The 16,934-nt window shown below is 43.0% G+C and overlaps 1 protein-coding gene across 1 annotated transcript in view; it reads right to left on the bottom strand.

The window, feature by feature from the left end:
* Positions 1 to 10,386, bottom strand: part of fmnl1b (formin-like 1b) — a 51,169-nt gene extending 40,783 nt beyond the window's left edge. The window contains exons 1-2 of the mRNA XM_056297090.1: positions 10,274 to 10,386; positions 9,936 to 10,119 (exon numbers count right to left, since the gene is read on the bottom strand). Coding sequence (XP_056153065.1) covers positions 9,936 to 10,119; positions 10,274 to 10,296 — 207 coding nt within the window. The 5' untranslated portion in view covers positions 10,297 to 10,386. The remainder of the gene's footprint in view (positions 1 to 9,935; positions 10,120 to 10,273) is intronic.
* Between the last annotated feature and the right edge of the window lie 6,548 nt (positions 10,387 to 16,934).

The raw sequence follows: 16,934 nt of genomic DNA, 5'->3' as shown, positions 1-16,934 counted from the left end.
TGACATAATGAAGCTATTCTGCAGACTGCAATACTGTTATTCTATATGAAGGCTTGGCTGTTTAGGTTTTTTTTTTTTCCATTTTAAATTGGGTTAACATCTACTGTAAACTTGTCAGACACAACTGCAGACCATTGTCCGCCCTCAGCACAGGGCAATAAAAAGTTTGCTCAACTGTTTTGCATTTTTGGATTTAAACACACACTTGTGTTTCTAAGTCTCAATTGCTGGTTACATTATGCCATTCACTTTGAAAAAAATATGATGTACAGGTGCAATAACGCCTGCACATTTTGGCATGTGCAATAAAATATGCTGACTCGGGTTAGTGCAATATACAGACTATTTCTGTACTGTGACAGATGTTATACTTGTTTTTACACTTATGCATACATTATCTATATGTTGATTGTGCTGCAAATGGGTGCCTATTTGTATTTTGTCTATTTGTATATATTTTATTTATTAATTTATTTTATCTTGTTTGTACCACTGGGGAGTTGCACTTAATTTCATTCATTCATTCATTCGATGTGGAAGCATACAAGTAAAATATTGACTGTAGGATTTATATGATTAAAATAACCTCCACTGTACCGTTGCTAGTTACAGTATCTACCTGCTTCGACTGATGTATTTATGCTACAGTATCACTGTCGGCTCTTGTCCTGAACTCTATTGTTAGGGCATTTTGAAGATGATTTTAATGGGTGGGGAGGAGGGAAAGGGGGGGGTTAAGCCACCAAGGGGGTTGGGTGGTTGGTGGGCGGGGGGGCAGGAAGGGTGGTAAAATGTACAAGCATTGTATTATGTTCCGTTGATGTTCAATAAAAAAACAAAAACAATTGTTTACGAAAAAAAGATGATTTTAATAACCATTGCGCATATGTAAACACATAGCACATGGCAAAATCTCTCAGCTGTGCTAATGATGTCCATGGTAGCCTGCCCAAAGCCTCTGAAATATTTTGCTTAGAAACCTCTCACTTTGCGTCACCAGTGATGACAAAGTTTTCCAAAATATTTCTTGGGTTTTTCTGCTTTACTAGAACGTGCAAAATGAATTGTAAAAGTGTGGCACATGAAAAATGAGACGACAGCAGAAGTTGTGAGCTTCACCAGAGCTGCTGCAACAACTTGGTGTGTAGCCACCTCACCCAAACCACCCCACACCCTGACTTCTGATAAGTGAACCACCTGAGTTTTGACTAAAGGATGGCATCATTTGTTTATCATGCCAAACAAGAGTTATATGCCAATGCTGTGCATATGCACACTCATGAATAGAGTTTGTAGAGCCAAACATACACACACACTTCCCACAGTTCCCATCAAAATTAATGCATTCATGGGATCCTATGTGATAACCGTAAGGCCACCCAAACCAAAACACCCACCCACTCCCACACATAAACTCACACATACACATACAGATATGCACATGTTGTAGCTGTACTAATTATAACCCACACACCTCCTCACTACCCCATGAAAATGAGCTAGTCGACAGAAGAGTGCCCCTCAAGGCCAGCACGCAAGGCCATCTCCCCATCTCAGCCTGCTCTTCCGGCTCATATTTACCCTCCCTTCCCTATTTTATTCCTCCCTTTTCTTCTCATCAACCCCTACACCTCCTGCTCTCATCTACGTTACTGTAACTTGGTACAAATGTTCCGGCGTAGGCATAGCATACACACAAGGTCATCAACAGCTACCGTGCATGCTGAAAAATATATTGGGGTGGCTGCTTAGTGGTGATTTGCTACGTGCTTCAACTCAGGGCCTCAAAGAAGCTCAGGGATAAGCCCCAGTTGCACAACTTAAACCAGTTTGTGAATTTGAGCCTTGTTGTACATGATATAAGTGGGTCACCTATGAGTTAATTTATAATATTTTGAACCTCTCAAGGGATTGCACCTAGTATACAAGCCTCTGGAGATGCGTGACATGCTGTTAAGGTTTTCTGCTGATGGCTTTATCATACCAGTCAAGCCAAAGTTATTTTATTCATCCCCAGGGTGAATCTGAATTGTCAAACTAGCACACACTGACACCATTTAAAATACCAATAATACATTTTGAATGCATGCAAGAGGGGCAACATTGCTTCAGATCTTTGTGAAGCAGGTCCCTACATCTGTTTTGAATTCCTTTTTTAAATGTTCAGGAGCAACTGTAACATTAAATGTGCCATGCTGAAAAACAGGGTCAGAGCAAATGGCAACCAACATAGTAAATCAATGGTGCTGTTCAGCTGGTCTTGCCTCAGATAAATCAGGCTTGATAAATGGTGCTGACAGATCAATGAGCTTCAGCTAGAGTTGGCGGGTTGCGCAGCAGAAACCGAAAGCAAACCTTGGCTTGCTCTGCTGCTTTCTTGTACAGTAGGTACTTTAAAATGGAAAGTCAGCAATCCGCCTTGTTTAGGATGACGGCTTCCACTTTGTACTTCATTTTGATCACAGGGAGTGAAAGGAGTAATTTTCAGAGGTGTGAGCTGGCCTTGATTGGGTTTTAATTAGCATCAGGTGCCATGCAGTGATGTCCCTACAAGGGATGATGGGAATTGGGCGCTAATCCTTAATCAAACTGTATCGATTTTACCTCTGTTTCTGTTAGACACACATGCAAGCATGCCAGACACATTCACACACACACACACACACACACACCCAAACAAACCACACACACCATACAAAGTACATTTACAGAGTCAAGCAAGCATTAACCTACATACACAGACATCCAAACATATAACGTTCACACACAATACAGGCATGTTGGAGACGAGGTAGAGGTGGCCATCTTTGCTCTGTGACAATCACATGTATTGTCTCTCTTCAGTGGCGCAGAGCTAATATGGAGAGTAGTTTGTCAGAGAGTTGCATTTGGCACTTGTCATGATACAGTTTGAGATTCTTCGATTTAGATTTTAATGAGAATGACAAGAGAGGAATTTAGCAAAGCCTGTGTGTTCTGTGTGCTGTGTGTTTTTGGTATGGTCTGGGGCTGCACAGTGGTGCAGTGGTTAGCGCGGTCGCCTCAAAGCAAGAAAGTCATGGGTTCGAGCCCCAGGGTATTCCAACCTTGGGGGTCGTCCTGGGTCATCCTCTGTGTGTCTACGTGGGTTTCCTCCGGGTGCTCCAGTTTCCTCCGACAGTCCAAAGACATGTAGCTCAGGTGAATTGGCCGTACTAAATTGTCTCTAGGTGTGTGTCTGTGTGTGTGTGTGTGGGCGCTGTGATGGCCTGGCAGCCTGTCCAGGGTGTCTCCCCGCCTGCCGCCCAATGACTGCTAGGTTAGGCTGCAGCATCCCCGCGACCCTGAGAGCAGGATAAGCGGTTTGGATAAGGGATGGATGGATGAGAGTGAAAAGAAGGCCACACTAAGGTATCATGAAACAGGATGCACACGGAGTGAGCCATTGAACACAACTCAAGGTTGCAGTGATACAACCCAGCAGGACAAGATGGCATGTGATATTGTTGCAGCTCGGGAGGAAAATGGAGAGTGATGGGATGCAAAAGGTGAACGTTTTACAGTGGAAGGGTGCGTAGTCTATAACATATCCAGACAGAAAGAGCCAGTACCATTTTCTAAAAGAAAACCTTCTAGAGCTGTTGGCTTGTTTACTCTATTCATTTCAAAGTACAGAAAGCCCTTTCTTTTGTGGACTTGTATGTCGATTTGCACTGTTTCCATCACATGCTTCAGGGGTGCACCATTATTTTTTTTAAAGAAAAGCTATTGCCTACTTCTACAGTATGTAAATAGATAATAATCTTAATATATTGTACACTGGATTATGGTCATTGAAATAACTAGATTTAAAACTTAAAAACTTAATGTGACAATTCATTAAGCTACAAGTTAACATGCTGGGTGTATGCAAGAGCTGATAAACACATAAACACATTCCTTGGCCTATTTCTCTCATTCCTTCTATACAGTAAACAAATTCACAGATGTGCATTTGCATTTACACCCATCACCTTCCCTGTCGGGGAAAGTGTTGTGTTATGATGAGGCAAAATACTCATTATTAATTTGAATATGGGGAGCGGCTCAAGTTGAGCCAAGACTTGCTTTTGAATGATTCCCTTGTAGATATTTGGTGGTATAGACACTGACCTCCTCTGTGAACAAAAACGATGCGATTGACTCAAACCTGTTAGCCAGTAAACATTGTAATGTGGGCGTCCATCCGGGTGGCGTGGTGGTCTATTCCGTTGCCTACCAACACGGGGATCGGCGGTTCGAATCCCCATGTTACCTCTGGCTTGGTCGGGCGTCCCTACAGACACAATTGGCCGTGTCTGCGGGTGGGAAGCCGGATGTGGGTATGTGTCCTGGTCGCTGCACTAGCGCCTCTTCTGGTCGGTCAAGGCACTTGTTCAGGGGGGAGGGAGAACTGGGGGGAATAGCGTGATCCTCCCACGCACTACATCCCCCTGGCGAAACTCCTCACTGTCAGGTGAAAAGAAGCCCTGGCGACTCCACATGTATAGGAGGAGGCATGTGGTAGTCTGCAGCCCTCCCCGGATTGGAAGAGGGGGTGGAGCAGCGACCGGGACAACCCAGACGAGTGGGGTAATTGGACGGGTACAATTGGGGAGAAAAGGGGGGGGGCATTATAATGTAAGTAAATCAGTTAAAAGGATGCTCAGCGAAATGCATACTGACATACACATACCAAAAAAAAAATTCATGGATACATGTATGCAAACACACAAATGCACACTTGCAAGTGTGCACATGCATGTGCGTGAATACGCATGCCTGTGCGCGCGCGCGCACACACACACACACACACACACACACACACACACACACACACACACACACACATCAAACTCAAAAACACATCTATGGGTGTAGCATAACAGTCACTTCACCAATTGTTCCCTGACACTGTTGAGCCAACCTTGCACTTTCCTCTTTGTGTCTATTTATGTAGAACTCACAAGACCACGTGACTTTTGCAGTCTATCTCTTAATGTCTTCATCCCTAACCCTTAACTGTGTTTCCTGCATCCTGCCGGTTGATATGCAGGTAGGTTAGTGTCTCCGCTTGGCACAGGGGAGATTTGCTGGCATGCACACTCAGCAGGAGACCAAGTAAGAGCTGGGGGGTATTTAGGCGGGGAGGGGGTTCGGGGAGAGGGGTTGATGATCTATGTTTGGTGCGATGCAGTGATTTAGCAAACTAAAAAGTGCTGTCGCTGGTAATGCATAACAGCACGGGGCTGGGAGAAGCCATGTTTATGATGCACTAACAACAACAACAACAATACATTTACGTTGCAAATGCTGTCACAAGGGACATACACATAGTTAACTGTAAGTGTTTTGGGGGTGCGCACAAACACATATAAAGACATACACAAACACATAAGAAGCAGTCAAACTGAACCACTGAGCACTGCCAAGTTCACACTGGAGATCCCCTGGCTGCAGTCAGGTCAAATCGAGTCAATTTGTCAAGATTTGTTCAACTGTCTGGGATTCGTCAAGATGTCCGCATAAAAACAAAACATGAACTCTCTCACACTCGAACATGTGATTCTTCTCCCACAGAGATTTAATTTGTATGGATGTGCACTGTTGGCACAATCCTAGGCAGTTACCATACACAATGGTGAAAAAGCACTCGGTTTAAACTGTAGCTCATAAGAGAGTTACAGGAAAAGAGACTTACTATTGTAGCAGACTCTATGGGCACAATTCACCATAATTGGTAGACACGGGCCCTTTGAGAAAGGGTTTTCAGGTTGAGAGGTCGCAGCGAGGAGGACGACGGTTGGAGCAGGGCTATATCGCTGAGATGGTGATTTGGTACGCAAGAATAAATGACACACGCATTCGTGTAGTCAATGAGATAAATTGTCCGTCTCTACTTTCCAGCAATTTCCACACTATACTGATATATTTCACAAATATATTATTTTTTTATTTTTTTTACAAACTACAGTGTTTTACAAATGTTTTACGACATACGAAATGAGACAAGAAGTGTGACACAGAAAAGGATTTTGGATGTAGCAATGCTGGTTTAGTAAATCATCTACATAGACCTGTACTTATGTAAATTACACTGACAAATGAGTTGTGTATTAAAACTTCAAAACGCCCTAAAACTCCTAAACATCTGAAAACATAATGCAAAGACCTAAATCCTGACTCAAGTGGATTTGGACTGATCAACTCCGGAATTTACCATGGTGGTTGGGTATTTCTCCATATTTTAACTGCAGGTGGCTGCTTTATGCAAATAAATGCAAATTAGCACTCAAATGTTTTGGCAAAACTTGACTAGCATGCAGACTGACGACCTCGAACCATGGATGTAGAACCGGATACGGCGCCGCCGCTCAGCCTTGCAGCCAATTTTTTTGTCCAGTGGTCACTCGCGGTATTGCAGCGAAAAACCCCCCCGGCCCAAAAAGCATTTTCCCCCTGGACCACCACTGCAAAAGAGACGCCTGTAAAACTGTTAACAGGACACCTGCAGCTATGATCATGGTCAATTATTACTCTTTGTATTGTATATTTTCAGCCACGGGGTTTTAATCTTTTTTTTTTTAAATCCCAAAGCCCAGAAAATCTTTTTTTCTGCATGACGTCACGACTGTGTACGAGCACTCTACGCGCGGTCATGTCGTGTCTCAGGAACGAGGATCTTTGCTAGATTAAATAAACGCTGTTTATACGATCTTACTTTTTCGAACATTATCTTCATTGTTGGTTGGTGTTGCCGTTTGTATAAATACATCCATGGTTTCAAGTCCCAAGTAAGCCCCGTAGTTGTCTTAATATGCATCCATGAAGTCAGCTAGCATTGCATAAATGAACGCGCAGCGCCGGAGCCTGAATGCGGTTCGCTCGTCCTTATAACCTGCTGGGCATGATGGGAGTAACACTATTGCGCATATACAGTGGGACCCGTGTACCCGGAAGTAACCCGGAAGCCAGAAACTTTTTCGGCGTATCCGCCATGCGCCATACCATAGCCATACACGACTATGGTATGATGTATGGGCAATATAGCATATAAACCGTAGTGTATAATATATGGGCATAGGTTGTTGACCATAACAAAACTTGGTATAGTAGTGACATGCCTGTTGTGCATACATGCTTGCCTCCAATGTCCTGTTGTTGCTCCATTTATTTCCTCTGTTTTGTTTTTTTGTTTTGTTTTTTTTGTTTTTTTGTGGAATTTTCTCCCTTTTTCTCCACAATTGTAATTGGCCAATTGACCTTTCGCAAAGTCCCGCCCCCCTTAGTTACTGTTGCTATGCCTGTCAAACATTTCAAAACTATCCAGGAAGTGGCCGGAAAACACCAAAACATGAAGGAAGAAATCAACGAATTGTGTGGGTAAAAGTAACAGTAATAATACGTTAGCTGTATTGGCTATCAATAATAGCTAGTAGCAAGCTTAGCTTGGAGCAGACAGGTATTTTTGTTGATTTTGGATGGATTAAGCTGGCCATGGGGTCTGCTATACTGCGAAATCTATTGCCGACATTGCGCTTCTTGCGTTCTGGGTTTCGGGAAGGGAAAGAAAATTACACCCCCTCCAAACTTTTCAGATATCTAGTATCCGATTTGCAGATCCCATGAGGCACACCGTTTCAGCATTTTTGTTGTGTGTTTGAAAGCTTGATGGACCGTTGCTAAGGTAGGATTGGACAAGCACCCTTCTGGGGCGGTACTTTGCAAAAAGTCAATTATCCCACTCTTCCGAGCCGTCCCAGTCGCTGCTCCACCCCCTCTGCCAATCTGGGTAGGGCCGCAGACTACCTGCGAATGCCTCCTCTGATACGCCAGCCGCTTCTTGTCACCTGACAGTGAAGAGTTTCGCTAGGGGGACATAGCTCTTGTAGGATCACTCTATTCCCCCCACCTCCTCCCCCTGAAGAGGTGCCCCGACCGACCAGAGGGGGCGCTAGTGCAGCGACCAGGACACATACCCACATCCGGCATCCCACCTGCAGACACGACCAATCGGCTCTGTGCATAACTGCTGTCCACTGACTTCCGGTTTCTACTGCAGCATTCATACCAGTTTCCTGTTTGTTGGCGTGTGCTATTGGCAATGGCATATTTTTCGCGATGCCTGCAAGATTTACCATGGATCAATGTCAACGACATGCACAGAATTGTCGACAAACTTTCACCTGCACCTACCAGCAAACGGGTGAAAAGTTTCAAGTTGTAGCTATACACAGTCAAGTTACATCCACAATTATAGGATGAGTATCCTCATAGCTGTGGTCCAGTGGACTACAGTTATGCACAGAGTCGATAGTGTCTATAGGGACGCCCGACCAAGCTTGGAGGTAACACTGGGATTCGAACTGGCAATCCCCGTGTTGGTAGGCAACGAAATAGACCGCTACGCTACCCGGACGCGCTCCTCTGTTTTTTTGTTTGTTTGTTTTTTTTATGTTTGCTGTTTGTTTTCTTTTTTGTGTGAGTGATGTCTGCAAGTGCTGCAAGCTGCTGCGTACCGGAGTCAAATTCCTCGTCTGCATGCATAGGCACACTTGGCCAATAGAGTGGATTCTGATTCTGGTTGTTCTTCTTGCTGGTAAACACAACCTGCATCCTATAGACTCACAAAAATGTGAGGGGCCAGACATCTACATGCTCATGACACACCTACTGTAAAGATTTAAGCGATAAGGTGGTGAAGAGACAAAGAAGAGGAATGCCGTTTATCATAATGGCAAGTTGTGAGACCACATATCAAGCATAGCTGCGTTGTCAGACTTAATTATGATGCTCCATTGTTTTGGATGGTTTCTTTTTGTGGTCACCACACATGCACAAGATTCACAGTCACCGTCCAAAGCCATGTTGTCGTGAGCAGAGGACGACTGAGGGCCCAGCGAAGGAGGTAACGAGAAAATCAAGTTATAGTCGAGGAATGTTTGTCACCGACTGAACTTGTCACAGATCCCGTCATCATGGTATTGCCACTGAGTAGAAAAGTCAGGCAAGGAGTGCTGAATTTTCCCTTCACGAGAATGATAACATGTCTCGGAAAATCTCAGCTGCACAGCAGCCATTTGGCCTTAATCTGGACTTTGATATTAGACCTTTCTTAAATAAATTGATGTGATTCCTGTGGCGATATAGCCATTGATATATTTGTATGCATCTTAAATTCTGACGTTTTTCTTCACTTAGGTGTATTTTTACAAAGTGGTCATGTATTCATACTGCATGTTATTCCGATTTATAACATTTTAATCCTCTATTTCTAGATGGAAGCCCCCACCTCTCACCTGGCTCCAAATTGCCACATCCTGATGGATGAGTGTATATAAGTGATGCAAATTTCAAATCGTGTAACCTGATCAAGCCCAGTATGAAAAAAATGTTGTTATGGGTAAATAAACTTAAGCACTTAAATTAAATTAGGCACGGGGACACTTCTTTTTTGTCATCAATTGCTTTGCTCACCATGGTCCAACTCTCACCATGTTGGTCACTCACAGATGCAACGGAGAAGTGTGGATCAATGAAACCACTTTTCATTAACAGTGTTTTTCTTGCCAAACAGCCCCAAGGTGTACCGCCTAATTCTGATACGTAATGAGAATGTATAGTTTAGGTGGTGGCTTTTATTGTATGGGAAAACAGAGCTGACTTCCATGTTTCATTCAGACCATAGAAAGAGCCGAATGCTGCAGTAAGCCTTGGTATAAAGGACCCCTTATGTATCTTTCCACAGTGACATTGTGTACCTGGCTTTGTGATAAGCTTGTCCTGAGGATGTGCACATTTCCAACATAGTCCGCATTCTTTGTTTCTCTGCCCTGTTTAGCTACACTCTCTGTGTGCGTATGTGTGTGCGAGTGTGTGTGTGTGTGTGTGTGTGTGTGTGTGTGTGTGTGTGTGTAAATGGAAGATGCCTAACTTACCAGCACTGCATTGAAGCGCTCCTCCAGCTCCTCTTCAGGTGGCATAGGGAGCTTGGGTCCTGCAGATGGTTTCAGGGTGCCAGTGGAGCCCGGGGAGGCTGACACCTTGGCTTCCTTCCCCAGGGGTGCGTCCATGTTGCCGGCTGCATTTCCCATGGTCGTCTGTCCAACAGATCCAAGTGTTCTTCACAGTCACAAAAAAAAAAAAAAACAACAACCCTGCACTCTGAACCAAGCCTCAGTAATAAGCAGTGTTGAAATCCTTATGACTGCTAAACTTTTCTGAAAGGCTAATCTAGTTTCGTAAACTAGAAATCCAGGTGCAATATGGCGCTGACCTGTGACCTTTAGCTATTTCCATGACTTGAGGCCGCTGTTGCAGACCTCAGTATTATCGTCTCAAGGAACCTATCGCTTCGTCAGCGACTCAGACAAGCAGAGAGCAGTGGGCTGAAATTCATCCCAGTGGCCGGATCAGAGGGCCACAGCCTTCTTTTTTTTTCTTTTTTTTAAATCCTGATGCTATATGAAACTCTACAGAGAGGATGAGAGAGAAAGCCCTAAGAGGTTGAGTAACTGTTGGGAGTAGCGACAGAGTCGGATGAACAGAGAAAGATGAAGATGAAAAAAAAAGAAAAGGAGAGATAATGGTAGCACTTCTGCGTCCTGTCTGCACAGCTGGTGAAAATAATCTCTCACTTTTAATTCTGCCTAGTCCAAAAACTCCAGTGACCATTTGTACAGAGACATCGGAGGGCATGGAAGTAATCTCTGGAGGTCCTCCATCCGCAGATATGTATATTGGATACAGGGAGTCGTGAGGCTTTTGGTTTCCATATCCCAAGGAAGAGAGGAAAAGAGAGGGAGGCAAAGATCCAGAGACCGGCTACTCTGTCTATCCAACACAGGGACAGAGAGGGAGCAGAGGTAACAGCAGCATTGGTTCTCACAGGCAGGAGAGAGAGAGAGAGAGAGCGAGAGAGCGATGCTGGGTCTGGGTCCTAGTGCCTCCATGCATAAACAGAAAACTACCGTGGTTTTGTTAGCAGAGATGGAGGAGGGAAGGAAGGAGAGAGGATGAATATATAGAAAATGAAGGGGACTCTCATCACCTACAAAGAACTTTTGCAAGCCTCACGTGAAATAGATGCCTGCTTCTTTAGAAGTGTAAAACACAGCCATATTTTCAGTCCCTTGTCCCAACAACCTCTCAAAATCTCCATGGCTACCATTTGGGGAAAATCATGTATCTATATTATGATTATTAGATTATTTGGAAAAAGGAAAAAAAAACTTAGACGCTGACCTTGCAAACTGACTAGAATTAATTTTGATCAGGTTTCATGCGCCCATTGATCATGAACCTTATTCAGCACAGAATAAAGAACTATATATAAACTCCAATTTCTTGCCCTAACAAGGGATTATGGGATTTGTAATATTAGCAAAACAAAACAAAATGCTTTAGATTCTGTGGCGGGGTACTTTTGTTAAAGCTTGCCTCTGTGTAGCAGAGGTCGTAGCACCAAGCAACTTGCAGAACAAGATCCGTCGCGATCAAAGCCTCATTCATACCAGCTTGTTGCATCATCAGAAATCCCCATAATAACCCATGCCCTATCAACCAATGCAATAAGCAGAGACAAAAATGCACACTGGGTACAAAACAGGATCACGGTCTTAATCAGAATCATAAGTTGTGTGTCAGACATGGATGACATAAGTACTTGGGTAGTGTTGACCAAAGGTTAGCGATGGAGGCTGTTGCAGGATGAGTAGCATTACTGGAAGATGTATTACCTGGAAGCAGTTTCTAAATAAATAATGAGTGATACACTGATACTCTTATATAGGCCTGGTCACACACCTGGTAGGAGAAGGCAGGGATGACCTAAACCACATGTAGCAGTACGTTTCCTAGAGAGAAAACGTGGGACAGGAAATGTTCTGTCTGTCCGAGGTTCTACGGCTATTTCTCTATTGTACTATGGGGGTAAACCTTACAAACTCAAATACCTTCACTTTCGAGCCAGTAGTCCCCCCCCCCCCCCCCCCCCCCGTGGCGTATGTTAATGCTGTTCCACTTCAGACATATGAAGTCCCCTTTTTTTGGTGCAATGAGTCTGTGAAAGTGGTGCCCATGAGAGGTTTCAGGTTGTGGTTTCAGGTCATACAGGTGTGGGTACAGTTGTGTATGTGAGCCTGCCAGAGGACCTGCAAGATGAGGTCGCCTACTTAGCCATGAGGAAAGCCCCTGTTCCAAACCTGCTCTGTTGCATGGGGGCATGGAGTTTTAAAATGGGCGAACCAAGTTATCGTTCAGAAACAGAATCATGTCAAGTGTATGCTTTAAATATTTGCATTAATTTTTTTTAACTATGTCTGTTTAATTAATTTGCCTCTTAAATGAATTATTGTTCAAAGCAAGGAAACGGTTAACAGCCACCACCAGCAGTCTTGTGTGCAGCGACTGCTTCTGGGTGACATCTAGTGATTGAAACATCACAGTGCAAAAAGATGACTTTTTTTCTTCCTTATTTTATATTTCAAAATCACTTACTGGTTTTGTAAACAAATAACTGGCCGTTCAACTTGGTCATTGAAATGATGGGCAGTGTGTAAGTCGCTAAAGACTTGCAAAATGAAGTAAGCTGTTTAAAACAATCTTAATGCAAATATGCATTTATAGTAATATCTTTGCCAAAACCTACAAATTATTTCATACGTATTAATCCTAAAGGAAACATTGAACAGGACCGGGGGAAACCGTTGCTGTATATTTCTAATGGAAGTTTAAACATCATGCAACCTTTCATATCCACAAAGGGGCGCTATAGCCAAGGGCAGGTTCACCCTAAGTCTTCTCCAAACTGCATCGCTCAACTTCAAACACTACTCTCAAATTCACTCATGTACATGTTTTGTACATGGAGTGCTTTTGAATTAAGCAGAGTGCACAGTATTATTTATACCTTTATTTTTGTTTATTTCACATTAAATAAATTAGGTAGCACACCATTATGGTATTCTTCACTGAAAAGACAGAAGAACTTTTATGCCCCTGTATGTATAAATTGTACCCTGCATAGCCTCGAATACTCTGTTTTCTGGGAGAGAGGTGAACAGTTATCAACACTTAGAGCGGAAACGTGGGCATGCCGACCGAGGGTTCAAGAGACAGTAGCCTCCATTCCATACAGCAAAGCACAATTTATAGAAATAACTGAAATATTTCATTGAAAGTGTGCCTTTTTACTGAAAGGATCCTAGTTAAAGATAGCTGAACTGTTGATCAGATCTAATTAGACTAAATGCATTGGGGACGGTTGGACTTAATATATTTTAGATGGTAGATATGATAAAGACCTGGTGGTATGAACCATACAGACTACTCATGCATATCAACCAGACAGCACTTCTGGTCACCAGGAACTTAAATGTTTTGAGTCTGAACTATCCATATAACGGAGAATGGTGGCACGGTGGCCCAGTGGTAAGCACTGTTGCCTCACAGCAAGAAGGTCCTGGGTTCGAACCCCAGGCCGTCTCATGTCCTTTCTGTGTGGAGTTTGCGAGTTCTCCCCGTGTCTGTGTGGGTTTCCTCCCGGTGTTCCGGTTTCCTCCCACCATCAAAAAGACATGCACATTAGGGTTAATACTGTCTGTGTCCCTGACCAAGGCAATGGAAAGAAGAACTGGAGTTGGTCCCTGGGCGCTGCAGCTGCCCACTGCTCCTATACAATAGGATGGGTTAAATGCAGAGAACAAATTTCACTGTAACCAAAACAACTGCACAATGACAAAAAAAAGTGGCTTTTTTATTTCTACTATTTAGCAAGAAAACCACTTTTTCATATTTTTTTGCAAGAGTAAATTGTCACATTCCAGCATGCAAACATAGATGTTATTCCTTATACCCTTTTTTCTCAAAAGACAATTATTTGCCCTAAATGTTAAGCAAATTTGGAGACCAGACACTCAAAAATTTGCATTATATTTAAGAGTTATAATGAGTAATGAATTACACTACCGTTCAAAAGTTTGGGATCACCCAAACAATTTCGTGTTTTCCATGAAAAGTCACACTTATTCACCACCATATGTTGTGAAATGAATAGAAAATAGAGTCAAGACATTGACAAGGTTAGAAATAATGATTTGTATTTGAAATAAGATTTTTTTTACATCAAACTTTGCTTTCGTCAAAGAATCCTCCATTTGCAGCAATTACAGCATTGCAGACCTTTGGCATTCTAGCTGTTAATTTGTTGAGGTAATCTGGAGAAATTGCACCCCACGCTTCCAGAAGCAGCTCCCACAAGTTGGATTGGTTGGATGGGCACTTCTTTGAGCAGATTGAGTTTCTGGAGCATCACATTTGTGGGGTCAATTAAACGCTCAAAATGGCCAGAAAAAGAGAACTTTCATCTGAAACTCGACAGTCTATTCTTGTTCTTAGAAATGAAGGCTATTCCATGCGAGAAATTGCTAAGAAATTGAAGATTTCCTACACCGGTGTGTACTACTCCCTTCAGAGGACAGCACAAACAGGCTCTAACAGGTACTATTTAATGAAGATGCCAGTTGGGGACCTGTGAGGCGTCTGTTTCTCAAACTAGAGACTCTAATGTACTTATCTTCTTGTTCAGTTGTGCAACGCGGCCTCCCACTTCTTTTTCTACTCTGGTTAGAGCCTGTTTGTGCTGTCCTCTGAAGGGAGTAGTACACACCGGTGTAGGAAATCTTCAATTTCTTAGCAATTTCTCGCATGGAATAGCCTTCATTTCTAAGAACAAGAATAGACTGTCGAGTTTCAGATGAAAGTTCTCTTTTTCTGGCCATTTTGAGCGTTTAATTGACCCCACAAATGTGATGCTCCAGAAACTCAATCTGCTCAAAGAAGTGCCCATCCAACCAATCCAACTTGTGGGAGCTGCTTCTGGAAGCGTGGGGTGCAATTTCTCCAGATTACCTCAACAAATTAACAGCTAGAATGCCAAAGGTCTGCAATGCTGTAATTGCTGCAAATGGAGGATTCTTTGACGAAAGCAAAGTTTGATGTAAAAAAAATCTTATTTCAAATACAAATCATTATTTCTAACCTTGTCAATGTCTTGACTCTATTTTCTATTCATTTCACAACATATGGTGGTGAATAAGTGTGACTTTTCATGGAAAACACAAAATTGTTTGGGTGATCCCAAACTTTTGAACGGTAGTGTAAGTCAGACTCCTGGTAATGTGAATGCTTATTTGGCAGTAAAACAGTTTCTTATAGTCAACCAGGAATCTTACTCTGATCTTCTGCGTGGACTATAATGACCATTTTTCATGCCTTCCTTTCACCTGACTAGTATCCTTCATAAGAACCTGCTGTAATGCAGCATCTCAGTTGTAGGGATGCTCTTGACTGCAAAGCCAGCAATCAGAAATACAGCTGATGAAATTATTGCTGATGAGGCATTAAAAATATGTTTGCTTTTAGTCAAATGTTGCGTTGCATCATATTCTTCATAAATTTTATAATTCCATTATAATTCTGTTTATCCTCTTTCAGTGTTGTATTCTGTAAATTGTGTAAACACAACATCCATTGCGCGTTGTCCATCTTTGGAGAGAGATCCCTCCTCTCTTGCTCTCCCTGAGGGTTCTTCCTATTTTTTTTCCTCCCTGTTAAAGGTTTTTTTTTTTAAGGAGTTGTTCCTTATCCGATGAGAGGGTCTAAGGACAGGATGTTGTGTTGCTGTAAAGCCCACTGAGGCAAATTTGTAATTTGTGATATTGGGCTATACAAATAAAGTTAACTGACCTGACTTGAAATTGTAATATATTTTCTGTTTTCCTTCGGGGTTAGTGAATCAATGAGTTGTGAGGGGCATGTGTATCAGACATGTTTTATTCAAGTGAATCAAAGAAAAGTAAAATCCAAAGCAAAAGAAAATGGACAAAAACAGTATAGACAACAATATAGTACAGAGTTGATGCAAACATTGATTCTAAATTGTCAAATGTAAGCTATAACAATATCAATATCGAAGAAGTTGAATGCTTCATAGGTGCATGCTGAGCAGATGGCCATTATCAGCATGTCATTACATAGTGAGCATAAACTGGAAGCAAAATTGAAGTATTATTGTAATATTATCTTGAAATAATATTCCATTAATTTGATTGACTTTTAATTAATGAGTTCCCCCCCTTTTCTCCCCAATTGTACTTGGCCAATTACCCTATTTTCCGAGCCTTCCTGGTCTCTGATGCACCCCCTCTGCCGATCCGGGGAGGGCTGCAGACTACCACGTCTCCTCCAATACATGTGGAGTCGCCAGCCGTTTCTTTTCACCTGACAGTGAGGAGTTTCACCAGGGGGATGTAGCGCATGGGATGATCACGCTATTTCCCCCAGCCCCCCCCTCCCCGAACAGGCGCCCCGACCGACCAGAGGAGGCGCTAATGCAGCGACCAGGACACATACCCACATCCAGCTTCCCACCTGCAGACGTGGCCAATTGTGTCTGTAGGGACACCTGACCAAGCCGGAGGTAACATGGGGATTCAAACCGGCGATCCCTGTGTTGGTAGGCAACGGAATAGACCACTACGCTACCCGGACGCCTAATGGGTATTTTTTTAATCACTCACACACTAAAGCTAAGAGCAACGCTAATCCTGAAAAAGTTGTGTAGGCTACATGCAAATGACACTAACTCATTCGAGAGGGCCTTCTTTTTGCCATGAGAAATGGCCTGCAAAAATCCTGAACAGCAATATACAGTTCAGTTCAATCTTAGAGCCCCCACTTATGATAAAAATTGCCTCCAGAGGGGGGCTCAAAGGTCTTTCACGGGTACTTAGCCCCCATAGATACCCCCCCCACACACACACACACACACACATACACGCACCCTAATTCAAACCCTGGCTAAATGTTCGCCTGGAAATAAACTCCCTTTGTACATAAGTGCAGTCAAATGAAGCCATCTTCACTGTATTTGCAGA

This window comes from Lampris incognitus, chromosome 17, assembly GCF_029633865.1.
Source record: "Lampris incognitus isolate fLamInc1 chromosome 17, fLamInc1.hap2, whole genome shotgun sequence".
Classification (NCBI taxonomy): Eukaryota; Metazoa; Chordata; class Actinopteri; order Lampriformes; family Lampridae; genus Lampris; species Lampris incognitus.
Note: the sequence above shows the minus strand (reverse complement) of the source record. Positions and strands in the feature narration are given on the sequence as shown.